This window comes from Meleagris gallopavo, chromosome 16 (assembly GCF_000146605.3).
Source record: "Meleagris gallopavo isolate NT-WF06-2002-E0010 breed Aviagen turkey brand Nicholas breeding stock chromosome 16, Turkey_5.1, whole genome shotgun sequence".
Taxonomy (NCBI): domain Eukaryota; kingdom Metazoa; phylum Chordata; class Aves; order Galliformes; family Phasianidae; genus Meleagris; species Meleagris gallopavo.
Genome location: NC_015026.2, coordinates 1672387 through 1699881, shown reverse-complemented (window position 1 = coordinate 1699881; position 27495 = coordinate 1672387). Strand labels below are relative to the sequence as shown.

Genomic DNA, 27495 nt, shown 5'->3' with positions numbered 1-27495 from the left:
GAATAACATAATTTGGGGTGTTATGAGTTGAGAGGATTGAAGAACTGCACAGCAAGATGAACTTGAGAACTGGAGTAATAGGAGTGGAATGTAGTGCAGAAGTACTGCTTGCAAGGGCATTTGGGGACTAATAGAGAATTAAGTTGTAAGCTGAGCAATCATCAATTGCAAATGATTGAGGAAGAGAAGGATCCTGGCTGAGTAGCTGATCACAGATTGGCTATGAAGTGCTGGTGTGACGCAGGCATGATTACAGCGAGGCACTCGAAGGATGTATCAGCAGAGGCTTTTCTGCTAGTTAGGGAAATGTTAATATCTCAGCACAGGCACTTGTGAGACTTCAGTTGGAAAACTGGTGCTCTGATCATCCGTTTTCAGGAAAGTTGATTGCAAAGTGGAACAGAAGAGAGCATTTAAAATGATTTGGGAAATGAAGCGTGTGATTGCAGTATGGAAATACGATTGCTATTTTTAGCTGCAGGGAATAGGCGTGAGATTAATACAACAGAGGAGAGGAGAAGAAAGATGTTTTCAAGCTTGTGTTGCCCCCAAGATGTAGTTTACTGAGGTTCTGAGAGGAATTGCATGCCGTGTATTGCTGGCAGAAGTAGGACATGAGATTTGGTGATTGAAGGCACTCGTCCAAAGCTCACAGGGGAGATGCATGTTAGTGGGATTGTTATTTCTGGATTCCTTTGGATGGCATCCATCACACAATCAGGCATGCAGAAGATTAGGGATGTGTCTAACACCTGCAAGTGGATATTCTTTATCAAAGTTGATGGCAGGAATACTGTGACTTGTTCACAAGACTCCAATAGAAGCAATATATTTTAGATGATGAAAGGAATGTCAAACCCTGTAAATGTTCAGCCATTGACCTCTGCTTTCTTTTCAGAACTCCTCTTTTTCTGGTGTTGCTCTTTAATATAGCCAGCAAACTTCTTAACCACCCATTGAAAATCACTCCAATTCAACTCCTGTAGAAGCTGTAATCTCTGCAGTGCTTGGAGTACTTAAAAAAAAAAAAAAAAAAAAAAAACAACAGGAAAAACCAATGGATATCAAATACACTTCTATACTTCCATATTCTGATATTTTCAAGCTTTGCTATTTTAAAGTGGTAAAGAAATATATGGTATCTTCTTTTAAATTCTGAGAATGTGGGAAGTACTGTTTGTGTTCACCCACCCCAGTAGTAGATGTACAGGCATAGATTTCAACAACTAAGTGATTTGCAAATGACTACTTTTCTCTGAAATCACTCTCTGAAATTCGGTTCCTATTTGTATTTCGCTTGTGAAATGGGGGAGAGTGGCCAGGTTGGTCTCCAGACTTTCATACTTATGCATATGGAACACAATGCTCTTTCAGGTAGTTTCCCATCTGCTTTAGAATTCTTATTTTTATCTCAGTTGTCCCCTGTGTAAATGATTATTGGCCATAGACACGTTAGGAACATTGCCTCTTTCCCTGTGATTCCAAAAACAAAGTTAAAAATTAGTCTTAAAAAGTCTTTTGGGAAAACATTATTTTGCGTTTTATTGCAATTGGCATTTATTCTTGAAAACCATTTGTTTTACTACACACTCAAGGACATTGAACAGAACTTAAATCTAGCCCGTGGGCCTGTAATTGTTCAGTACTACATTTGCTTTTCTTCATTTATTCGAAAAAAAAATACAAAAATGACAACTTTTTTGAAAATCATAATTATCTGCTCTTAATTGTGCTGAGATGGAAATTAAGCAGCTCCCTGGTGGGGTCACGAGGAGAGCACTGCTCCTACACAGCTCCTCTGTGCTGCCCCCACTGCATTCCCATGAGATCCATGGTTATCCCCCATCTGCATCTTACTGTTGTTGAAGTGAGAAAAGCATTTGGGTCCTACATGTGTAGAACGCAGTGCTCACCTCATCCTCACTGAATGCTGAACCTACTTCTTTTTTCCCCACCTCTCTTCTTGTGCACGTGGCTGAGGATTCTTTCCCTTTTGCTGATTAATTATTTGTATTTGCTTTGAGTGCTGCCAGTTTAGCAGTTCTCTTCAGACCACCTTAGCACTTTGTATCTTCCTTTCGTCAGATGTGAGAATTGGACCAAACTGTCCTGCCTCTCCCACAGTCTCTTCTGTGTTCAGAATAGAGTTGCAGTATTTTACTGAACCTAGCAGAAGTGGAGCACATGCAGTGCATCTGTTTCGTAGTCTCTTCTGTTTCTCATCCTTCTCTCTTATATTGTTCTTCCTCATCTCTCCTCTTCCTAATTCCTGTCCTTACCTTTCCTCCATCGAGCTCTTTCCTTCCTTTCCTTTCTCTTGTGTTGAAATAGTGCTCAGCTGTGAGGATTGCTAATGCAGGTGTAATGCTTGGGTGGATGAGATGGAGGAAACCTGTATGGAAGGCATCTCCCGTGTGGGATGGTGGCAGCAGAATCTGCAGTGGAAGACAGACTTTAGAAGATGGTGGCAACAGCTGAAGAGAAAAGGGCCTTTAGTTGTGTACATCTTGATGCTAAATTTATAGAAGTTACCATGCTAAGTTCAAGCAGCAATTATGCTTTCTTTCATCAGGCCTGCTAAAAAGCATACTTTAGGTTTGCATCTCTCCAACCATCGTTCTGAGGGTTTCTCAAATGTATTTTTAGCTTTGAATATCAAGGCTGTTATGATACCTAAGGTGTTGGATTGATATTTTTTTAAAGTTATATTAAAGTGTTACACTTTAAGAATTCTGATTTCCATCAACATAAAAACTTGCATCTGCAGCAGAGGAATGTCTTCCTCCAGTTGTTGTATGAATAATTTTGTTTCTGTTTTTCATTGTGCTTCTCTGACCCCTTCCTGGTGGTCCATCTCCTCCTCAGAATGAACCTTCTTATCTTATTTCTTCCTATTTTGCTGAAAAAGGAAGCACTGGATTTTCTCAGTAATGCTTTAGGAACTTAAACAGTTTAGCTCCAACTGTTTGACAGACCTCCTGCAGAAATGCAGACAGATGGTACGTTTTGATACTCACCCAATGAGTATCTGTGGGACTTTTTTCCAGGGGTTTTGCCCAAGGTCTTAAATCATGAGATTTGCATAAACATGAATTTCTCTAAGTGTTAAGAATTGCCAGTCTAAAACTGTAGTTTTGTTTTTTGTTGCATGTTGCTTTTTAGTGTTAAAGTGATTATTTTCATTATGTCTAAATGGAAAGGGAAATTGTGACATACAGCCTTTATAACAGGGGGGGCAATATAAAAGCGTTAATATAACAGAACTTTGTAGTCAGGGGAACACAAATGTGACCTGCATAGTTCTGGAACATCTACTGTAGTGGTTTGCTTCCAGTTGTGTCAGTATGTTAAATGCATATATAATGTTATTTTTCAGATGAGGACTTGTCTGTCAAGGAGATTGGCACTTCTAAAGCAAAGTGGCACAGTGAACAAGAACACACTCTGCAGGAGTCCTGGAACTCATTGGTGAAGTTTAATTACTCCCATCGTGGCCGAATCTCTAACATGGATTTTCAAGGGGATATCTTCGATGAGTTTCTCCATCAGCAGAAAATCAACCGGCCTGGAGAATATCAGCTCATGAGAAAAGAGGGAGTACAAACACTACCAAAAAAGCGAGAAGAAATTTCTGTGGAGGCACATGATGGAAACGATTTTAAAATACCCGTTTTACCTTATGGGCAGCACTTAGTAATAGACATTCGAACAACGTGGGGAGACAGACATTATGTTGGTCTTAATGGAATTGAAGTTTTCAGTTCTAAAGGAGAGCCTGTTCAGATTTCAAAAATAACAGCTGAACCACCTGATATAAATATTTTACCAGCTTATGGCAAAGATCCCAGAGTAATAACCAATCTAATTGATGGGGTAAATCTGACGCAGGATGATATGCATCTCTGGCTAGCACCATTTACCCCTGGAAAACCTCACTTTATCTTTATTGACTTTGTGAATCCCTGTCAAGTAGCTATGATTAGGATTTGGAATTATAATAAATCTCGCATACACTCTTTTAGGGGTGTGAAAGACATTATAATGATGTTAGATGAACAGTGCATCTTTAAAGGAGAAATTGCTAAGGCTTCGGGAACCTTGTCTGGAGGTATGCTATCATTTCTTTCTTACTTTGTGGAAGCAGCAGCACAATATAAACAAATACATTTATCTTGTTTGTTGTCTCTTTACTCTTCAATGCAGTTTGGGACTTTTATATAGTACTTAATCCTTTTAATTTCAAAAATGTAATGCAAAACTATCTAATGCATTCTCTAACGATGTTGTGAATTTTAGTAGCATACAGAGCTAATTTTTATTCAAAATGATGTCTTATGAACAAGATTGTATTTCATTAACTTCATGTAGTCACTAGATATTTATAAGTTGCAGGTTTTTAGTTTTCAGAGATACGATATTTTGGAAAAAGTGATAAGCTTTTTTTCTGATCTCCTTTATGTACTTAAAATTTGACTGGGTCTTTAAGGTTTGTCTGCTAGGCAATTAAGGTTGAAATTGGATGTAACTGTATCGCTAGTCAGCTCCCCATGTGTTATCTTTAACCACTGCTGTAGATTAAGTGTGAAGGACTGAATAGCATTTTTTACTACTCTAAATATTCTTCTACATAGCTTCTCAACTTAATTCCATGTGTTGCCTTCAGCTCCAGAGCACTTTGGGGATACAATACTGTTCAGTACCGATGATGATATTCTTGAAGCTATATACTGTTATGATGAGACATATGATGGAGAAATGGAGAATGGCAGCTCTCTGAGATATGAAGAAGAGCTAAAGAGACCAACCACTGCTGATGGGGATGGAGATGAAAGACCTTTTACGCAAGCAGGGTTAAGAACAGAGGATCAACAGGTAGGGATCTCTGCATTCAGTACTCTTATAAATGTGTCTTTCTGAGATATGATGTAGAAATAGGAGGTGCTGATTTCTGTGGTAGTGTAAAGCTCTGTAGAAGAACTAATAAAGCTATCTGTGTTTTAAAGTTTTTTTTTTTTTCATCGGCTTAATAATTCATGGGAGTTTTTTAAGCCCAGAAGTTCTTCCGCAGTTTGCTTTCTCTGCTTAATGAGACACCAGGAAGGCTTTAAGGGATCATACATATTTTTTTTTCTTTACTTACTTGAGCAGAGAGTACTGGGGTTTCTTTTTTTTGGTTTAGGTACTCCTGAAAATTTATACCAATGTCAATGATTTTTACCTTACATTTATGCATGTAATGAGTAGTTCTGTTCCCAGTCACTCCAAATATTGTTTTTCCCTATTTTCCACACAGAGTATGCGTTTGCTTATTTCTTTCTCCTCAAATAAAATTGCTGAGGTAGGATAGGATCTAGCGTAATGTCATTTTATATCTTCCCAAGTTATCCTTTATTTTTTCCTCTTTTCTTTTCTAACTAGCAGCTTCACAAATCTGTATCCCTTTTGCAGCATTAAGGTGTTCCTTTCTATTCCATAGAGTAGATATTTTACTGCTGGAGGAGGGCTGTATTTTCATGCACTGCAGTCTTGCTTCGCTTTGTCCTAATGGCCCAGTGACTGAGCAACAGTCCTGCTTGATTTTCAGCTTAAAGTGGTATGATGCGGTCTTTGAACTGCTTTCTATCTTCTTGCAATGTTGATGAGCACCTGCTCTTTCTTCAATGAGGACATCTTTTTCAGTGGGACATTCTTGCACAACTGTGAGTAAACACAAAACTGAATCAAAATTCCAGCTGGTTCAGTTAAAGTACTCCTAACATGAGGTTCCTAATGAGCCTCGTGATGTTTTCAGGCCTGGGTGGTCTGTCTTGACCTACTCTGTTGGCTTACATGACATACGGAAATGCTCTGACACTGGAATTTGGTCTTGCTGTCTTGAGTCAGAGACACTAACCCTTTGACTCCTCCAGTGCTAGTTAATAGTGACACCATTAACTCTGTTTCCATCTTCACTTGCAGCACCTTAAACTGTTTGGATGCTTTGTGTAATGCAGGATTTCACCAACACAAATTGAGGTTCATCTTTCATTTATTGATCACTTGTTCATTGTTAGCATTTCACCCAGGACCTCTTTCATTACAGAAGTTTAGGCACAGACTCCCTGGTCCTTACTTAGATCCTCTGCTTCTCTTTACTGTTCATCTGTGATGCTTTTCTTACTCCTTTTTTAACTCTGAAATATGGTGTATCAGCAGTGAAGTAGCAATAGCTATTCCAAATGAACCTCTGATCTCTCTGTCACTCAGTATATGCTAGGACCATCAAGATTTTCTGGATGTGTATGCTATCAGAATGATATGAATCTAGATGATTCGTCTTCCCCAGCATAACATCATCATTCAAACTAGTACTGGGTTTGAGCAGGCTCTTGATCATTAACCCTTTCCAGCTGTTACATCTTCAATGGGTGAGAAAGTGTATTTACTGCACTGACTTACAGCTCTTAGCAAAGCATCTTACATTATTATCCATGGTCATCTGTCTTTCATCTCCTTACCCATGATTTCATTTAAGGAAACCTTTTCAGAATGGCCATGTTTAGGAGCTTGGTAGTGATTTCTACTTTTTATTTCTTATCCATTAACTCCCATGCAGTGATGATATTTTGTTCTACTGTAAAGATCTAAGAACATAAATAGGTCAGTGTTCACAAGGAGTGTTGAAATAGTAGAAAATTAGGCTAAATCTGAAAGAAAAGATAGAGGGTAGTAATGGAATGGAGGGAACTGAGTAGCCAAGAGATGAGGAATAGGGAGAAAAGAGGTGATAAGCCACCTTTTATGGTCTGCAAGAGAAGCTCAATAAAACCAGTACCTTTACTAAGTCCACAGATAATGATATTCAGTAGAGTTTTAAATTGTAATTACCAGATTGGTCTTTAAAAGTTGTTCTGAGAAAAAAGCATGAGGCATCAAAGATGGAGTCAGTGTTTTATGACATGTTACTCTCAGTAGCAGTTATTTTCCATCTTTCCATCTTTTGTGGATTGTGTGTTGCAGTATGTGGTTTTCTTGGAGAGACTGAAATTGTGTGATGGCACTCTGTGAGGGCTTAACTTCTTTGTGACACATTTGCAACATATTGGAATGCTAATGGCATTTGTATCATCTGATAATGGCAGTCTGCAGGTAAGAAAGAGTGCCTTAATTTCAGACTTTCCAAGAAAAATCAGCCCAGATTAGGGAGTCTCCTACTTAACATTCCCATATGCGCTAACAAAAAATCCCACATGAACAAGGTGTATTGTATAGACAACATGTCTCTAAAATATATATGATCTGCATGTTCACCGCACCTCTTGGTTTGTTTTTTAGGTTCAGAAGCAGGGAGTCGTGCTAGATTCTCTCTCTACTTGTATACCCAAGGAACCAGGAATATTTACTGGAAAGTGTAAGTTTGTTTGTTCTCTTTCACTTCTGCGTATGCTGCTTCCAAACCCCACTAACGTTATCAAGGAGGATCTGGTTTGTCATTTGTACAGACCTTTGTGGCAGATGTCAGGTCTGGAATAAAGAAGAGTAATTGAGTATTTAAGGCAGAAGTTTTTCTTGTTTTTACTATGGAATTTAGAACACTATATTGTAACAGATGGCATTTAATCTTAGAAAATAACACTAGCCATTTGCTTAGTCCTTGAATGGGATTTGTGATAGCTGTGTCCATTACCAAGTAATTCTCTTCCAATCCTACATATTTATTTAGACTGATTTTTCACAGATCAGACTGACAATAGAAAACCTAGAGAGAAACTAGACCAGAATATTGTATCTGTACTGAAAGTATTTGTTTTGTTGATACTGCTCAAAAAACCCCCACCCTTTCTGGGACTTCAGGTTATTTTCAAGAGAGCTTCTGAATGGCCCAGAAGTACCAATTCCCAGCAGAGGGAAAATTGGCTTGTTGGGCATGGTGCATATAAAGCATTTGGCAACCTGTGATGTCCTTTCTGTAAATACACACAATACAGTTATTCAGCCACATCTATGGGCTATTCCTATAATCTATGAAGTTCATCCATAGTTTATAGATGGATATTATACAGGTCTGTCATCATATCAAGTTTACATTTTTGTGAGCTTTAGATGCCTTTCCCTCCTCCCATTTCTCAAAGTGGGTGAAGCAGATAGTGAGGTTGCAATTCAGAGCTCAGCAGATGCAGTCTCTCATACTGACAAGATATTGTTAACTAGCTGATTGGGCTAACTTGTCTCTACCAAACAAAGAAATCCTGATTCCCATTGAGTTCCTGCAGGGAAAGAGCTGGAGAAGGTCCCAACTATGGTTAAAGAGAAGCTTCCCTTTTACCCTGAGGGCAATCTGACACAGGGATTGACAGAGTTTTTGAGATTTGAGGGCCTGGAGGCATTCACACCTCCACTGAATGGCTTCTGGGAGACCTGATCTAATAGGCAGGAGTTAGATCTCCAGAGGTCCCTTCCACTCTTCATTAGCCTATGTAGAATTTGCCTATGTGCTGTTCAGAATGTGAATGCTAACTTTGTGTGGATAGCTGCTTGATCCTATCTTTTCCCAGTCTGCTAGGAAGGAAAAAAAAAAAAAAGGAAGTATATATACCTATATATTTTTGCCTGAGAACTGTTGCATATTTCTATAATAAGAAATGGCCTTGGGAATAGTAGCTAATACCACTGTAGCCATGGTTCTAAGCTTGTCAGTTAATAGAACTATTTATTTCTTAGCGTCCTTGCAAATATGAAGAGATCTCAACACCCAAGTGAATTTATGTGTACTTAGTCTCATGCAAATTGCTACTGCTATTTATAGGTAATTGGGCTGGATGGCTTAACAGCTCTAATGCTGTTTGTTTTACAGTGCATCATGACTATCGGTGCTTCATTAGACATTGTCCAACTTGATTCTCTCTGGGCTACATTTAATGTGTGAAATGAAATATTTTAAATTTACAGTGGTGAATTTTTATGGAACCTGATCAGACTGGAATATTGCTTGTCGTCTCTGTATATGCTCTTCATATTTTTTGGAAAGCGTGAAACAGGTGGATCTGAAGATAATTTTCTGTTGATGCAATATTTCCTTTCTTATTTCTGGAAATCAACAGTGCTGTTTTTCAGTGGTGCTGTGCCATTGAAATGCTTCCACGTGTACAGTTTGGACATGAAGTTAGTGCATTAAATGCAATAATAAACCACATATCTTCTTTCAGTATATCTATGAATTGGTGCTCTCTAAGCAATCTACTCATGGGATTTATGAGAGACTGAATTTAGATAAGTCCATAGAGTCACCTAGACGGCAAAAGATAACAGATAGCCTTCAGACTAATAGGTCTTCTGTTTCTGCATAATCTCAAAATCTGTCATGTCACTACTTAAATGTATTATTGAATTACTGTCACTCTGCAATCTGAGTAATGAGACACTTGATAACATGGTTGATTGGAAGCAGTATAGTTACAAGTGAACAAGATGTCAGCAGCCCACTAAAGGTCTAACGCAGATTTACGACAGTTACTGCACTATTATGTGGAGGTAGGCAAGCAAACCAGAACTATCCAAATGCAGGATATACAATTATTTAAATAAATCACACGTGGTGCTAATTAATGGGAACTGCACTTATATAGTATATGTGTGGAGTATAAAATAAATATTTAGCTCAACAGAAGTTGTGTGATAGAAAGTAGTAATTGATCAGATAATGCAGAGTGCAGAATGGAAGGAGTTTTGGCTTAAATTCAAACTGTTGGCAAGTAGGCAGCCATGAATGTAAATATTCTTGATCACTAGAAAACAGTGATGCATGTATTATCTACCACACTCTATTTAGCTTTATTTAGGCTAGAGAGGTCATGTGGTTGGCCAGTGCTAATTGAGTCTGATCCTTGAATGAAGTGGATTCAGAGCAGACTATGAGCTGCTGTTTGTGCCAGAGTATGAGCAGCTGGACTTAGTGCATTAGAGGGTCACAGAGTGGAGGGTAAGTAGATCCAATAGCTCTGCTAATGGCAGTGACAGACCCCACTCAGAGCAAATTGCTAGGTTTCTGGCTCACTTAGGAGTGACAAGAGAAGCCTTCTGCCCCCAACAATGTAGGTAAACGCTACAGCATTTTACTGTGCTTTTATCCATGTTCTTGTGAGTATTCTGTGTTAACCCATGGCAAGAAGAGCAGCTTTTGAAGTGCTTGAGATGTGGATTTGTAAGTAGCAGTGTTCATTGTTGTTCTGCTCTTTGGTTTCTTTTTTTTTTTAATCTGCTTTGTACCAGTGAAAGTATCTTCTAGTTGATTCTGATCACTGTTTTGGAGGCTTGGGCCCATACTTAAAACTACTAGTATGCATGTGTGTATATATGTATATTGTATGTATATTCTTTTACATAGGCCTGCAACTGAATTTTACCATGACTTGGGGAGATCCTCATTACCTTGGACTGACTGGACTGGAAGTGATAGGAAAGAATGGCCAAGCATTAAAAATAAGTACGGAACAGATTTCTGCTTTGCCCCAAGACTTAAATGATCTTCCAGAGTATACAGGAGATTCTAGAACATTAGAAAAGTAAGTAGTAAAAGAGGTAGAATAGGTAGAATTACAAGTAATTTCTTCAGATGTTTATTTTTGTGTGTGTTCTGTAGCATCTGTCTATGCATATGGAGTAATAATCCAGCATTTCTGGATAATTGCAAGGAAAACTTCCAAGTTAGCAAACAGTAAGAATGTATTAGGGAATTGCAAGTGTAGGTGCTGCTCTCAAATTCTGCAGCTTTTGTTTTTATAATTTTAATGAAGTCTTATGCATTGGCAAATATGCTTCCTCAGATTATGAAATGTACAGAAAATCTCTCCTGTAGGCTTCAAGATCAAAGAAATCTTCCCATGAGATCTCCCATGATGAAAAGGCTCTGGTGCTGCAGTCTGGAGAGGCTTTGATGACCCAGATGCAAAGAATTCATTTAACTTTTTGGTGTCTTCTCTGGTGCTCCTTTTACAGCCTAGTCATCTGTTGATCCTGCAGAATTTCTGGCAAGCTTTTTGCTCCTGATATGTTTGATGGATTTTTATTTACGGTGCCTTTTACTTGCTAGCCTACATATTCTTTCTTGGCATGTGCATATACATTTAGCCGTCCAGAGTTTATGATCATATTGATTTAGTTTGATCATGACTTTTGGTGAAAGATGATTTGTAATAACTTTCTTTATCCTGCCACTAAGCCAGGCTGGCTTCTATTTTGATTTTTTTTTAATTTTTTTTTTAAGTTCCTTGCTTTTTCTTATGTCTGTCTTAGAGAGATAGATTTGTTCTGTGTTTCAAATACAACATCCATAATATCCTGTCTGATATGTGTAATGATTTTATTTTGTTGCTGTCTTGCTTTTTTTTTTTCCACAGACTTCATTTTTTACTTGAGAGCCTTTTTGAGCATAAGACAAAGGGGCTTAATATTTTTTTTTGCTTTTGATGTTTCTGTAAGCATGTTGAGCACTTCATTGCTCTTCAACTTAGCATTTGGAATTGGTCCTGTGTAGTATTGACTGTTCAGGACTAAGTCAAGTTTTGTCTCTTTCTTGTAGGCTCTCTAATCAATTCCTCTGTGAAAGACTCATTATTCATATCTATTTCTTTAAGAAACTACCAAATCTGGTACTCGTTCTTCTACTACACTTTAAAACAGTATGCACATAGGGCAGTGTACAAAAGTAATTACAGTAGGGCAACTGAATCATCTTCTCCTTACTTCTTTATATATCATACTTTGTGGTAAAAGTCAGGATTCCAAAATAGGGAAATAATGGAATTGAACTTACCTAGTCAGTCTGAGATCTGCTGTTATGAGAAGACATTGTCATACTGTAGAGTGGTGGGAAAAAGGGCTGTTCCTAATGAGAGCTGATAAAGGATGTGAACAAACTCTGCTCCATCTCTGGGCTCTTCGGATACCATCTCAGTCATGCTCAATGTAGTAATATGCTGCTGACTGCCAGATAAACCAGTTTAGGCATGGGTCTATATTAATAAGTTATAAAATGTCTGGGACTGAGAATTTTGCCTTTAGTAATTTTGGTGCAGAGGTACCAAATGAGCTTTTCTCTGCTTGTTTGCTCAGGGAAGAAAACCAAAGGATTTTTCTGTTTTTCTTCAAACAGAGTCAATTAAACGAAATGTTGTTCCCCCCAGCCACTCCATCTTTAATTCAACAGTTCTGCATTACTTTTTATGTTTAATCTGCTTTTTAGTTGCATGCACGTAGGTATAATAATGGGATTGGTAAGTGGATATAAGAAGAAAATTGACACCTAGTAAAACACCTGTTTTCATGAGAAGAGCAGGCTTTTCCTTTCTGTCACTAATGGATTTTTCTCCTTGTAGGTTAATAGATGGGACTAATATTACAGCTGAGGATGACCATATGTGGCTCATTCCTTTCTCTTTTGGAGAAAATCATCTACTCACAATCCATTTTGATAAAAGTGAAAGTATTGCAGGGCTTCGTTTCTGGAACTATAATAAATCTCCAGAGGATACCTATAGAGGGGTAAGTAAAAGAAAAGGAGCACTGCCAGCAAAAATATACAGCAGTGCATTGGAAAATTGGTACTGTGATAAATGAATATAGCTGCCTTAATGGAACACCATAAATCTTTCTAGATTGTCTGAGTCTGAGTTTTGTGGCAAGTATAATGCATTTCTGTCTCTGCAAACAGCAAATATTGAAAAAAAGCCAGAGACAGTTTAAAGAAAACTTCACAGATGATTTTTCTAAGAGACACGTAGTAGCACATATTATTTTCAAGATATATGATTCCAAAGTGGTATCCTTTCACTATCCAGTATTTAAGTCTCCCATATGATTCTTTATTTCCTGCAGCACGAGGAATGATAGAACAGGGGGCACTTCAACAGCAATCTGGTGTAGATAAGTTGAAGAAAGCAGTATCTGCGTATAAACTTGTTTTCTCTGACTGTGGGGATCCTTTTGTTTTTGAGCATCTTGCTTTTCTGAAGTCGGCCACTTAAAATAAAGTTGATATTTAGTAAATTGACCGTAAATGCTATTGAACGATTTGCTTAACTAGTAACATTTGGTAACATGATAAATAGAGATTTGGTAGATCTTTATAAAATTAGGAATGTAATAAAAAGTCTTTAAACGTGCATGATGAAACCCCCACGCTCTATCTCTGTGGGCATGCAGTGCAATTTTCAAATTTGCTTTCAGTTTTCAATTATGTGCTATGATAGAGTTCATGGTACCTGAAATCTGTGTACTTCCCAGGCAATTCAACGGAAAGCAGTAGGTGATGGCAGCATTATACTTGGCTGACATGGATGAATTTAGTTAGGCACATTAATCAGTTATCAAGAAGCAAGAGCCTCTGGGACTCAACATTTGTTTTGGAAAGTTGATACCTTCAAATAGTTTGGCTGATGTAGGTTAGCTAAAATTGCATAGTGTACCTCCTCACTTACTTTCCAATATGCTTTTTTTAAATTTTGTTAATAGATGAGAAAATTGTTCCTATGTGTGAAACTAGAGAGAGACAATACAAAAAATTCTGGGAAGTTTCTAGAATTGAAGTTGGAGGCCTTGATCATTCATAAGACTTTGCAAGGGGTTTTTCAGCCTGGAGAAGTCTGTGAGGGGACCTGATAGCAGCCTTTCAGCATCTAGAGGGGAGCTGCAAGAAAGAAGAGGACAGACTCTTTAGCAGGTTCTGTCGTAATAGAACAAGGGGATGTGGTATCAAGCCCGAGGAGGGTAGATTTATTTTGGATATAAGGGAAATATATTTTACAGTGAGGTTGGTGAGGCACTGTAGCAGCTTGCCCAGTGATGTGACTGATGCCCTGTCCCTGGAGGCTTCCAAGGTGAGGCTGGATCAGACCCTGGACAACCTGATCTAGCTGTGCTGTCCCTGTTCACTGCAGGGGAGTTGAACTAGATTGCCTTCAGAGATCCCTTCCAACTCTGAGGATTCTATGATTTTAGATAGTAATAAATATTGGGGAACTACTTTTCTGTGTAAATTTACCTTTCACAAATGAATGTTCCCTCTCTGAAGTTTAGCCTTGGCCTCTTAGTTTAAGCACGGGGTGTTGCAGAATGCTGAAGACTTGGACAAAGACTCACAGAGGTTCAGAGTGTTAGTTCTTTCATTTTAGCCACAGCTCCTCTAGAAGCTTTAACATTTGACATCTAATTTTTGTAATACAGTGCAGTAACCCAACGTGTTTGACTTACTGTGCACCTGAACCTTCCCATGAGCTTATCATATAAACGTATCCATGGGTAACCATGTCTTGTTTTTTTAGAGATATCGCTTAATTAATTTATGTGATTGGTCTTAAAGGGCTTTTTCCCCTTTATCCCCTTGGGAGTGATATGGCACTGGGGCAGCATGCAGTGATGGGATGAGTCAGTGTGAGAGACCCAGAACAAACTGATTTAACTTTGCAGGCTTGTCTGAGTTGTGACTGGAGACACGCAGAAGTCCCTTCTGATTTAAATCTTACTGTGATTCTGTGTGCACAATGCAATATAAAGAACAGCCTATGCAGTGATGGGGAATATTTTGCTTTCCCATTATAAGAGCAGGTCTTCTCAAGGCAGAACAGGGGGCAGAAATGTTTGTACATGAATTTTCAAACTAAATCAAGTTTCTGAGTGTGTTTGCATCTGAGCTATTAAAGGGACTAAAAGATTTCAAAGATTTGGCTATTTAACATGCAATTTGGTCTTTGGAGACAAACCAAGACTAGGAGAAAGGTGTATTTTTACAGTTTATTTTGCAGGATAGCAAAGGAGGTGAGTCTGACAAAGTATGTATGCAGGCAGCTCACCTCTAAGCCCCCAGTTGGGTGCAATTAAAATGCTGTAAAAGAATGAATAAAATAACGTACTTGAAAAACTGAGGATCCAGGATATCTGCTGGGTCACAATTCAGAGGCTTTAGACCATAGACCTGGAGTATCGTGGCATCTGTTTTTCAAAGTATTGCTGTTCTTCTAAGACATAAGATATAATGATTTGCTAGGCAGCTGTAGACTGGTGGATTCTATTCACAGCTTTAGAATGAAAGGGTAATGGCAGTAAACTGTCAAAATGAAGGCTTGTATGCTATTTCCAGCTCTATGAAAAATTACCTTATGAAAGCTTTGTTATGTGATTTGTAAAATGCTATGTGTGATGGTTGAGTGCCTCCTCAGATGATGAAAATTACTTAGAAATGAGGGCTGTAAAGGGCACATAAATATAAGCAGCTGTGGTGTAATAGGTAAGATTTCATCTCTAAGTCTCCAGACTTCCCATTCAATACATGTTCTCTAAACTAAAGTATATTTCAGTGGATTTTTCATTTCCTCTTCCTAGTCTGGCAGCTTGATTCAGCTGGAAAATACCATGCAGAAGAATTTCTTACACACACAGTGTATTTCCTTTGTTTTCTCCCAAGCTTATTAAGGATGAAACCAGCAATAGTTATTTCTCTCTGCTTGTTGCTTTCACTCCTAATTTATCTTCATGCTCTTTGGAATTGAAGCAAGCACCTTGCACAGTCCAGTACCTCAAGTTTTCAAATTGAGAAATGCTTTTGTAAACAAACAAACAAAAAAATACCAAGAAAATAACCTCCAAACAAACAAAAACTTTCTGAAAAAGATTTACTTCTGGTTTATTGCACTAGCAACTCACTGAAATGGTGATTGACTAAAAAATTAATGGCAAATTGCAAAAATATGAAAGCTGTTGTGAATATCAGGCTTTATAGGAAACCTGAGGTGTTGAGTTGTTCTCAGATTGACATCTCAAAGTAAATATTGCTTCTGTTTTAATAAAAATACTGATAACAGATCATGAGAACTACATATTTCCATACAAAACTATTCTCAAATAGTCATATATTCGTCAGTAAGTATAAAATCTAAAGATGACAGAACTGACTCACATTACCTTTAGACTAAATTAAGTCTTTTGCTAGCTAAATGAACCTATTCTCATTCAGCCCATTAATCAGCAGGCTGCAATCATAGGGCCAGTTATAAGGCTATCCTGTTCTATTTTCCAGGTATTATTCCTTCCTTAAGCAGTAATTAGTGACATACTCAGTGCAATACTTGTGATTAACATGAGACTGTATTTAACATACCTTAGGGCAAAATGCAGTGATAATTGTTGCTGCATGATGGAATTGCTATGTGACTGTGATCATGCACACAGCTCCAGATGGTGTTAATGGGGGAGGATGAAGGGGCCTGAACTCCTTCATCTTCTGATCTTTTGGCTGAATTATTTGGTTTAATCTTCAGAGTTTATATCAGATGTGCATGCATCTGTGACACAGTTGTGGCTTGATCCTTTTTTGCCTGGTAGAAGTACCTTTTCTTTATTCATATGCCCTTAGGTTATATACAGCACTGCTTGGTAGATGAGTGGGCATGATCCTGGAAAAGTCCAAATGCTGCTTGCCACACAGATGAGTAGAATGGTGGAACAGAGGTTTTATATAAACATGGTAGAGATAGAATAGGGCTTGCTCGTGAGAGATCACTAGGTTATGTGATCTCTTCAGCCAGGGTTGAGCAGTCACGACTGATCTACCATTGCATTCAGGTGGGTGATGAGTGACTAACCATCTCTTCAAATCACCTTTGCAGCATATGCTGACTTAAAAGCTGAGTTTATAGTCTCTTGATACGTGTTCTGCAGCCCACAGATTCTCAGTTTACTGAGGTCTCTGGGGGTGCAGTAATTGAAGGAGCTCTTCCAATCATTTGTATTTTATTTTTTATCTTTTTTTTTTCCTCCGAAATCCTAAGCTCTGGCACTTGCATCAGTCTCGATAGGTAGTGTCAGCTGTGATGTATTGAACTGCACTGAGTTGCAGACTGGGTTCTGCTGGTCTAGGCTTCCTTTTGCCGAGGGATGTTACACTATAGAAGAATGGAATAAATACCGCAAAATTACGGGAACAATTATTTCAGTCTCTGAAGTGAATGCAGTTGCGTTGGATTTATGTTATAATTTTTCTTTTTTAAACAAGGCTAAGGTAGTCCACGTAATGCTGGATGGTCACAACATCTCCCCACCGGAGGGCTTTCTGATCCGCAAGGGACCGGGCAACTGCCACTTTGACTTTGCCCAAGAAATTCTCTTCCTTGACTATCTGCAGCCCCAGCTGATGAACAGGGTACAAAGGAGGTAAAGTATCATATTTTTACAATCTGAACCACTCTTATTTGTTCAGTGTTTGTATTCTCTTTTTGAACCAAATCTGTATGAGACACATGGATGAAATGGAATGTTTTATTGAGATCAGACAATCTGCTACGTAATCTGGAGGGGAAAGGTGTGTGTGGTGGCTTAATTGTTTTTTGTGTTTTGTTTTTAGTTTGTTTTGTTCTTTCCTCGATGAGCCAAAAGTACATAAGTAAACTATTTTGTCTTGGTTATTTTGGCAGGACTGGTTCAAAGAGAATGGAACAAGCTAGTATGGACTATGAAGCACCACTCATGCCATGTGGTTGTATCCTCCTCTGTCATTTTCTTGCTTAGTACATAACTGAGGTATTCTGTATATCGTAGTCATGAATTCCAGTAGTTCTAAGTACAACTTCCAATGCTGTAAAAAAATGAATGAGATGTAAAGAATATGATGAGAAAGGCATTTGTTAAATATGATTTGAGAATAAATAAATGAAACAAAATATATGAAGGTGTGACCTGTAGTCAGATGCTCTGGTAGCACTTCCCACCTTTTAGAATCCGTGAAAACTGGAGCTAGAAGCCCATTAGCACAGCATCCTGCCAGCCTATCAAAGCTAGTAATGATCTGCATTTTTGCATATCTTTGAATGTTCTCGGTGCTGTTCTTTGAAATTTGTCTCATTTTACATCTTTATTAAGGCTGTGTTGACCAGAACTGTGTAATATTTTGTCGTTTTTCTTAATGTTTCTGGCTCTTTAATCTTATGTTTTCCTAAATAAGCACAGACTTCTGCAGTAATGCTTACTGTTGTGCCATCCATCTACCTGACAGCCCTCTTAAATCCATTAGGCTGTCCTAACCATGTTTGGAGTCAATGAGATCTCAGCATTACTAAGTTCCTGACAGTTTCATGAAAATCAGTGTCTTTTCAGAGATAAAAATAGGTGCTCTACTAGAAAAACAAACAGCACACGCTCTTATTATATTCTCTGCCATTCAGTTAAGGGAAATATTTTCTGGCCAATTGTCATTCATGTAATTCAACACTGAGCAAAGGCATAATCAGAAGATGTAGGAAGGTAATAAAGGTTCTGGATAGGAGCTGTGGTATTAATAGGTAGCAGAATAGGGAGGTAGGATGCGCACTATAAATAAATAAAAATTATATGTTCTTCTGGCAGCTGAAGATGTTATAGGAGCATACGTACACTTTCAACTGTAGGGCTTCATTTTTTGTGTGTGTACTATCAGTAACAGAAATGACAAACTTCTTGTCTAATCTTGCTTATTCAGAGAATATCAGTATCAAATTTTCCTTAATAGCTCCTTCCTTTTTAGTTGTTTTCCAGTTTCAGCTTCTGACAAGTTGGGGTGATCCGTACTACATTGGTTTGACTGGTCTGGAGTTTTTTGATGAACATGGAGACCAAATCCTACTAACTGAAAACAGTATCCTTTTGAATTTGATTCAGTGTTCGTGGGTAACCAGTAGAGGGAATGCAGGACACACTTGCAAGATTCATAGTAATCAGAGGTATTGAAGAGTTGCACTTCAGTCTTCTGTATCAGCTAAACTAAGTGTAAAAAACATGGATGCTGTGTGAATTGTATATCTAAAGGGATCCTCATTGTTTAATTAATAGAGATTTCAATGAAAAAAGCAGCTCTTTTCTGAGTGGCATTTTTATTCATATTTTGTATGGTGCATGATGAAAACATGATGGAGAAGAAACATTTGGAAATTGATAAGTGTAAACAGATAATTTTTAAAAGGAGGGGATCGTTAACTTATATTATTCTTCATGTCTTTACAGTACAATACAATGCCAGGTAAAGATAATTCAGTAAGTTTGGAATAGACATCTGTATCTGCTTGTACAGCGGTGTCTCCTAGATATATCAGGATCCCAGAAAGCACGTTTGTCCAAGTGCTGTACTAAATGTGCTAATTCAGCTACCAAGTCTGAAGCAAGCTTTTCCTAAGCTGCTGAATCATCTCTGTCGTTCCTTAAATTCTTTGTAAGTACATACAGACTTTAGCCTCTAAGAAGGCAAAACAAGGGAGAATTATTGTCCCTCAAACTGGATTGCTGCGGCCTTAAACTTCTGAAGACAATGCAATTCATCCCTATTTCTATATGTGCCTTTAACATACATATATTTTTAAACATAAGCATTTCCTTATGGAAAAAAATCTTACCTAGAAAACCTTTTCAATAGAAGGCTTAATTTTCCTGCTTGAAGAAATGAAAGAAGACCTTATTAGACAGTTAATTTTTATCACAAGCGTTAAGGAACTTAAGAAAAAAAAAACAAAAAACAAAACTGGTCAGAAAGGTGACTGTTGTCTACAGGGATGCTTTTCTTAAGATATGTTTCATGAGTTCCCACAACTGCACAAAAAATTCCCTAGGCAGTGCTTCTTTTTCTGATAAGGAAACTTTATTGATGAAGTCATAAAAGTGGGCTTTAAAATAAGTGAAATGCTGCTAGTTAATTTCTTCCTATTTTAAAAATAATCTTGTGTGCTAGAATCTCTAAGGGCATTCCTGCTTTTAAAAATGTGCTCTCAAGCTCTTCAGCTATCTTAAATAAAGTACTTGGAGTGTTCTGTAACTTTTACTGCTGTACTGGAGAATACTTGCTCACGGAATCTGAAAGGAGAGGCACAAACTCTTACATATGGTATTTTGGAAATGTCCTTTTCGGTTATTTAAGCTGAAATTATTTTTTCAGATATTGCTGCTTTTCCAGATAGTGTCAACGTTTTAGAAGATGTATCTGGAGATATCCGAACTCCAGACAAACTCATTGACAGCGTAAATAACACAACTGATGGCAGACATATGTGGCTTGCACCACTTCTTCCTGGTTTGGTACTTTTTCCTTTATCATCTCATTCTACTGATGTGCACAGATATGGCTAGAAGTGTAATGGAAAGGGAAAGAATATATAACTTTGAGGTCAATTTGACATTAGTAAGCTATGCTAAACAACTGCTTGTCAGGAGTTCTCTTTATTCTGCTTTCTCTTTACTGCACTGCACAGATCACAGCAGTATAGATGTAGGTTTCCCAGCTTTGTAACCTCCTTGTACCTCCATGGTGCAACTGGAGGATTTCTAGTGTGTTCAGTTACAATGAAAAAACTACTGACAAAGGAGTTTAATCTGTGTGTTGTGCAATAAAGACCTGTCAAGTGGGAAAGAACTGAGATCTTAAATTAATTCCTACAAAAGCCAGTATGTTTTTTTTAGAGGTTTTTTTTTTACAGTAGAGTTTTTTAACCTATCTTGAATTTAAATTTATAAATTGATGAGACTGCTTTGTGTTTTGTAAGCTAGGGCTACAAGTGATTGAGCCCTTCTAGAAGTGGCATGTTTTTAAAATAATGGGGACCAAATATGTAAACGGAAAAATAGATAAGCTTAGATGAGTTTTGACTTCATTTCTGGGAGGACTTTTTTCGTGGACTTGTTTTGGGTATCATTAAAATGCGTTCATTTCCTAGAAGATGGATTGTGAAAGTAACAAAATGTAAAGCTGAGGTGTGATATTCTACAGCTTACTGTTGGAAAAACCCTTACTGCATATGTTACAGTTATTAATTAGACTATTAAAAACGAGGAAGTCAGTTTTGAAAATAATTCATGTTGTAATTCATTGGGTATAGTTAAGATTAAAATTTTAATTATACTTGGGAGTACTGACCCTTTGCATTTTGTAAGAAAATGGAAGGTCTGTGTAATGCTTAAGATTCCTACAGCCTACATTCAACATCTTGAATCCTACATGTTGAATGGATGTGAAGATATCCATTGAAACATTGGGAATAGGTGATCTGACAGCTGAATTTGTGTTTGGCATATGCTAATGTCTTTATGGAAACACTGTCAGAGAGCTTACTTCGTTCTGATAAAAGAAAAATAATGCCTGATTTAAGCACAGTTCTATGCATTGTTTTGTGTCAAATCTGACACCAAACTGTAGGTAAGATATTGGTATTAAAAGGGTAAGTGGATAGTATGTGACATGCAGGAGGGATGAATAAGCAATGGACCCTTCTGTCCATTGATATCTTTTCAAAAATGATACCTTTTCAAAAACCATATAATTCTGCCATCTCCCATGCTTTTGTTGCAAAGCCAGGCTGCTTAGAGATGTTCCAGTTGCTTAGAAAGCTGTGTAAACTCTGCTACATTGGAAAATTTGAGTGCTTTAAGAAAGTTGTTTATAATGGACTTTCTTTTCCTTTCTAATATTGAAGTATTTTTGTCTTTTGCAGATTTATTACTAATGTAAGCGTGGTTAGAATTCTTTGCCACTCTGTCACTGATTGTCACTTTGTTTATTTGCTTGAATGGATTTTCCATCAAATTCTTCATTATTTATGACACAATTGTCACGAGACATCATAGTCCAGATTTTCTTCTGGGAAAGTAGAGAGATGCAAACAGTTCCATTGATCACATCTGCCTCTCTTTCTTCAGTGCAAAAAGTAAAATGAGCAATATCTCAAGCAGTAGTTGTTTGGCAAGCATCAGGAGAGTTGTCTGTGTGCCTGTTTGTGTAGCTCACAGAAGCTGCAGGTTTTGTGGTAGAGCTTTGTTAGGGGATACGGGAGGAATGTTAGCGTTGCAAATAAGGTGTTTTCCATTCATGTGCCAGCTTGTCTCATGCTGAAGCACATCTGTATTTTGTTGATGTAATACTCATTAAGAGTATTGCTCTGCTCCTCCCCTAACAGATGCAAATATCCTCTTCTGATGACTTGTACGTACATTTGATAGGGCAACTGTGGAGAAGAGTAACAACAGCAGAAATGATAGCTGAATTGAAATGCTTCCCATCAGTTATCTGCCCTATAGCTATATCTCTTCAAACACAGACCAAATTGGTGAAATGCGTATGAGATTCTTTTTCTCTTTGGGGGATTTATCCTCTAAAATATAAGTGAATTCTCTTTTACAGGTGAATAGAGTATATGTTATTTTTGATGCACCTACCACTGTGTCAATGATCAAGTTGTGGAATTATGCCAAAACACCCCAGAGAGGTGTGAAGGAATTTGGTGTAAGTAATTCTTGTGCGCATTTTGTATCTTTTGCTGTACTTCTTCACAGTTTACCGAAGTGTGATTTTATATGATCTGATTGGATAGTATTCATCTCATTAACCCTGCATTTAATATTCAAATGCTTAACCTGTGCTAGTCATAGTCCTTTGTTTCTTGTCCAAGAAAAGAACAGTTTTTCAGATAATAGCCTTAACAGAATAATGCTTTCATTTCTCCACTAGCTATGGAGCAGGTTTGTAACACCAGTTCAAACTAAAACCCAAGTTTTAGACTGCTGAAGTGGGATGAGATTACCTAATTCCTAAATCTAAGAGTGATTTACTCCAGTTGATAGAAGGGTAATTACATAAAGCATGAAATAAATTTTTAATTACCTACTTGAAAACTTCTTTAGCAACATCAGTGAGAAGACAAAATGGGAGGAGAGAGACTGAAGGTTTAGGGACAAAAGCTAAACTGAGGACTGGAGTTGTGGAACAATTGGTCCAAAGTGATTTCTGGTTAATTGATTGAAAGGACTGTTGAAAGCAGCACCTGATTCCTAGATTTTTTAATTATTAAGTTTCTTTATTATCTCTAGCTTCTGGTGGATGACTTGCTTGTGTACAATGGGATTCTGGATATGGTGAACCATGTAGTTTCAGGCATCCTACCCACCTGTGATCCAGTAATTCCCTATCATACCATTCTCTTTACGGATGATGAGAAGATTTGCCATCAGCAGAGAACTGTAATTAGGTATGTGAGTAGATCTTGACTAAAAGTGTTTTGTTTTTGGAAAACGTTATCATGTGACTGATGTCAGGAATGTGTGTGTTGCTATGAAGAATTCCCCTCTAAAGCATACTCAGTCTCACTTAATGGTAAATAACCAGTAGCTTTTTAAATGCTGGGACAAAATTACTAGTTTGATTTCTAACTACTTTTTAACACTTTTAGGATTATTGATTCACATTTTAATGTATTTTCTTGTCAGTCTGCAATAATAAACGCAGAGGAAAGACAGTTTTCCTTAGAGAAGAATCGATGAACTGCAATGGGATTACATGGGGGAGGGGTAAAACCCAAAAATTTTTGAAGAAGCATCAGATATCAGAGAAAAGAAAGTCCTTTAAATGAAAAATGAGTTTGGTTCTCATAACTAACCCAATGAAGCCACCAAGTTGGCAACCTCACAGAGAATATGATGGAAATGTAGTGAAAAATGTGTTCAGAAGATCAGGATTGATAGGATCTAAGAAACAGTCTATAGCATGGAGAATCAAGACTGAAAGACAAATGTATTTTAAATGAGATGGAAAAACTGAAAAACTAATGTCTTCTAGAAATAAGCACTTTTATACATTGCACAGTTAAAAATAGAATGTCTTAAACATTGCATTACTTGAAAGAAAGGTGACAGTTTTGCATTCAAAAATGCAAAGCAGTTACTTCAGAAACAATAGAAAATTTAAAAATAAGTGGAAGGAATGTAAGCTATCCCGACTCAGAACAGAAATTCACATTTGTTTATGGGAACTTCCTCTGCTTTTCCAAAGCATTGGCTGTTGGCCACTGATACTGTCAGATATTGAAATAGATTATTACTGTTTGAAAGTACTGCGTTAGGGTTATTTTTTTTACAAGAAGCTGTGTTGTCATGGTGAAATTTGGAGGTAGATGGTTTTTCAAGCAAAAAAAGTTACTGGAATGAAAACACGAGTTTTGAGAAATTTTTCAGGGGGATATGGAGAAGAGAAGGAGAAATGAACACCTACTTTATTCAGCCTAACATCTTTGTTCAGGCAAAGTTATTTTACTGGAAGCAGAGAAACTTCAGCTGTAATTGTAGACCTTTTCCATGTGACTTCCTTTGCATGTACTCGTATAAAGTATAGGTGTGTTGGCTTAGTTTTGGGAGGTATCCTTTCTTGCAGCATCTGTTTTCCAGTAAAAATTATGCAGTCTTCTCTTCTAGAATTCCTGTGCAGGAATGTTCCTTGTCTTTGTCATCTTTTCCCTTCCTCTCTCACTGTAACCCTCTGAAGGACAGCGTTCTTTGGCAGTAGAAGACACATCTCTTACTATCTGCTGGATAACACCCCTACTTTTAAAAGATGTTCTTGAACTTTTCCACATTGGTTCCTCTAACTTTGACCTATTGTCTTTCATGTATCACTATTCAGTATTTCGTGAACCTTCTCATATTATCATCAATGGTGTAAATACTGATTTACTTCTATATCTGTTCTCCTGTTGCACGATGTCTGTTGGAGAGTTGTTCCATTTTTCTACAACAATAGAAGCCTGTTGTGTGCAGTATTTGTAGAGAAAGGAAAAAATTCAGACATATTTTGTTTTGTCTGATTAGTATTTTCTTTAACTTTCGATTCAGCTCACAGCTTCTTCTGTAATGGGTTTAATTTAACTTTGAGGTTATTATTTCTTCATGAGAGAAATTATTAAAATTGTGGCCTGCAAACAAAACTTGTCACAGTAAATTAATTTTGTTTAGTTCATAAATTTTTCATGAATAATTACTGTATCAACATTACAAAATAGTGCAAAGTTCTTTGTAGGGCTTTTAGACTCTTTGTACAGAGCTACTGTAAAATTTCACTTTGGGTAATGTGTTTCAAACTGTGTAGGCAGGCAAGGAAACTGTAGAGTGAATATGATGTTGATATTTGAACGTGTGCCTGCTGCAACCTACGCCACTCATTAGGCTGGTTAAAAAATACTTCAGGTAGATGCAGAATGCCTTTCCTTTTTAGAAAGTCTCATATTATGTTCTTAAGCTTAACGTATAGGAACATTACATAAGTCTATATATATATTTCATAGGGGTGTGTGTAGTCTCCTGAACTGAATAACTTACTTGCTAACCTTTTTCTATAACTCTTGTAACTTTTCAAATGATTGTTTTGGTTATTATACTGATTTTAATCTCTTCAGCAATCACGTGGAAGATCAGGATGTACGAATGATGAATGAAAATCAGATTGTCACCAACACCAAAAAGAAGCAGACTGTGGCTGATCCAGGTTGGTTCTATCTTCTACAGTTTTCTTCTGCTCATGTTCCACAAAAGCAGTATGAATAGTAAACATTGTTATAGACCTAGCTGGGAAAAGAAGGGAGATTTGCACCTCTCTTTTCATTTAGTTCTTCCGTAGGAAGGCAAACATGGAATATCGTGCTCTGGATTTTTATTCTGTATCTAAATCTGAAAGTGGATCATATAAATCGAAGACATGTGACATGTAATCGTAGCTCATACCAACACATACACAGAGGTCTTCAGGAAAGAAACTGGCTGAAGTCCAAAAACCAGTGATTGTACAGGTCCAAAGATAGCTTTTGGAGTAATAAGCCTGTTGCATCCCCACTGGCCTTTTAAGCAGCTTTAGAGATGATGTGTGTCTCAGAATTACCTGCTTGTTGCTCCTCAAGCAAATCAAAAATCATGATACACGAAACTAGGATGAAAATCCCAGATGTCTGTCTTGTTGGTCTCTTCTCTCTTACAAGTGATAATTAAAAAGACAGCCTGTTTATTTTCTTTTTCCCGAGGAGAAATAGTAGATTGCATTTATAGTCTGAAGTGTCCCAGTCATTCACTGTAAATTCCTCAGGATAGCTCCCTAAATACTTTACATATTCTCAGCCAAGCTGGTATATTCATGATTGTTTTTCTTCCCCAGGCATGACAATTTCTCTAGTTCGTTTCTCTGGAAAGTGCTAAAGAAATTATTTGATGGCTTTTAATAACACTTCTGTAGGAGAAGGATTTCAAATGCCATTACCTGTGCAAATATAGCTTGAGTATTAATACATTAGCACTAGCTGTGTCAAAAGTATCCTACACATCTCTGTGCCTGTTGTAATGACATCTTGAGTTGCAGTGCAGATGTGCCCCGTATCTAGTAAAGAATGCCTTCTTTTGTCATTTAAAGATGGGTGAGCTCTCATTTCTTACTGTGAGGTTCTCAGCTGAGGATTCATTGTTTTTTGGTATCTGCCCAGGGTCTACTGCTAAATACTTACACTATCAGCTGCAGAGGTTGATAGAATGATTTGGGTTGGAGGGCGGACCCCAGGAGGTCTCTAGTCCAAACCCTTAACCAGAGCAGAGTCGACTCTGAATTCAGACCAGATTTCCCAGTGAAGTGATTCCACAGAATTGTCTTCATGGGGAAAAAAGTTTTTGTCTCCTTGGAGTCAGTCCATCTTCTTTATTGAAAGATGGAATTAATTACGCTATTGTTATTCTCAGATTTTGCTTTTCTGCCTCCCGTTGTTGCCTCATCCTTTATTATCCATTTTCTTCCATATCCATACTGTTTTCTAAGCGTAATCCCAAACCTGTGATGATACACCTAGTCTCTGAAGCCAGATTGTTCATGTAAAATAATCAAAATGTCAAATGAAAGGATGGACTACAAGAAACAGCAAGTGTTAGTGCTTTGTCTGAAATGACACAGCAGTCACTGGTACCCATGTGACCCAGTTCAGCTTCTGGCTTTTTTCTGAGCACCTGTGCTGTGCACATAAATTTGTGTACATGTAAATGCTCCTCTTTGTCCCTTGATTGATGGAGTAACAGATTATAGAGTTACTTCCTTGCACTGATTTACTTGTTTGCTGTCCCACAGTCTGGCACGTTGAAATCTTTTCTTCTAAAAGGAAGTAGTTGGTATTGCTTGCTGTCAGTGCAGGATATGGTACTGAGAAGTGTAACCTTCACTCTGGGATAGAAATAGAAATGAGAATGTTTCTTCCTCTTTTTAGTCTGTGACTTTGTTGTTGATGTAGGAGCATTTTTAAAACAGCACTCAATTTTCCTTAACAGCTTTGCGTCCAAAAACCTGTCTATGTGAAAAAGGACTGCAGAGGAGGAAAAGATAACAAGGGCTTGACTGCAAAGTCCTGAATACATCCAGCTCTGGACATGTACATCCTGGAGAGCTAGATGACTTCTCATCCAAATGGAATTTACTCCACACTTGCTGCTGAACCACCTCCTGTCTTATGAGAGGAAGTTGCCTTTGCTACAGGAAAACTTCCTTCAGTAATGAAATTGAAAGCATGAATTATTTAGTTTTCTGGTTCTTTTATTGTCATTATCTGCAATGACAGATTAGAAAGTGGGTTTATTGAGGTTTAATGAGTAAGCTTCAGCTTTCACTTACCTTTTTTTTTTCCAGTGAAAAAATGATTTCTTCCATTATTTCACTACTATGTAAAAGCA

General features: G+C 37.6%; 1 protein-coding gene across 3 annotated transcripts in view; it reads left to right on the top strand.

Moving 5' to 3' along the window:
• Nucleotides 1-27495, top strand: part of KIAA0556 (KIAA0556 ortholog) — a 54375-nt gene extending 26880 nt beyond the window's left edge. For all 3 annotated transcript variants that reach the window (XM_031555821.1, XM_031555822.1, XM_010719406.2), the window contains 13 exons: nucleotides 3377-4108; nucleotides 4664-4872; nucleotides 7315-7390; nucleotides 10364-10541; nucleotides 12354-12519; nucleotides 17024-17181; nucleotides 17442-17506; nucleotides 18527-18637; nucleotides 19925-20064; nucleotides 22160-22261; nucleotides 22846-23003; nucleotides 25200-25288; nucleotides 27097-27495. In XM_031555821.1, coding sequence (XP_031411681.1) covers nucleotides 3377-4108; nucleotides 4664-4872; nucleotides 7315-7390; nucleotides 10364-10541; nucleotides 12354-12519; nucleotides 17024-17181; nucleotides 17442-17506; nucleotides 18527-18637; nucleotides 19925-20064; nucleotides 22160-22261; nucleotides 22846-23003; nucleotides 25200-25288; nucleotides 27097-27152 — 2240 coding nt within the window. In that variant the 3' untranslated portion in view covers nucleotides 27153-27495. The remainder of the gene's footprint in view (nucleotides 1-3376; nucleotides 4109-4663; nucleotides 4873-7314; nucleotides 7391-10363; nucleotides 10542-12353; nucleotides 12520-17023; nucleotides 17182-17441; nucleotides 17507-18526; nucleotides 18638-19924; nucleotides 20065-22159; nucleotides 22262-22845; nucleotides 23004-25199; nucleotides 25289-27096) is intronic.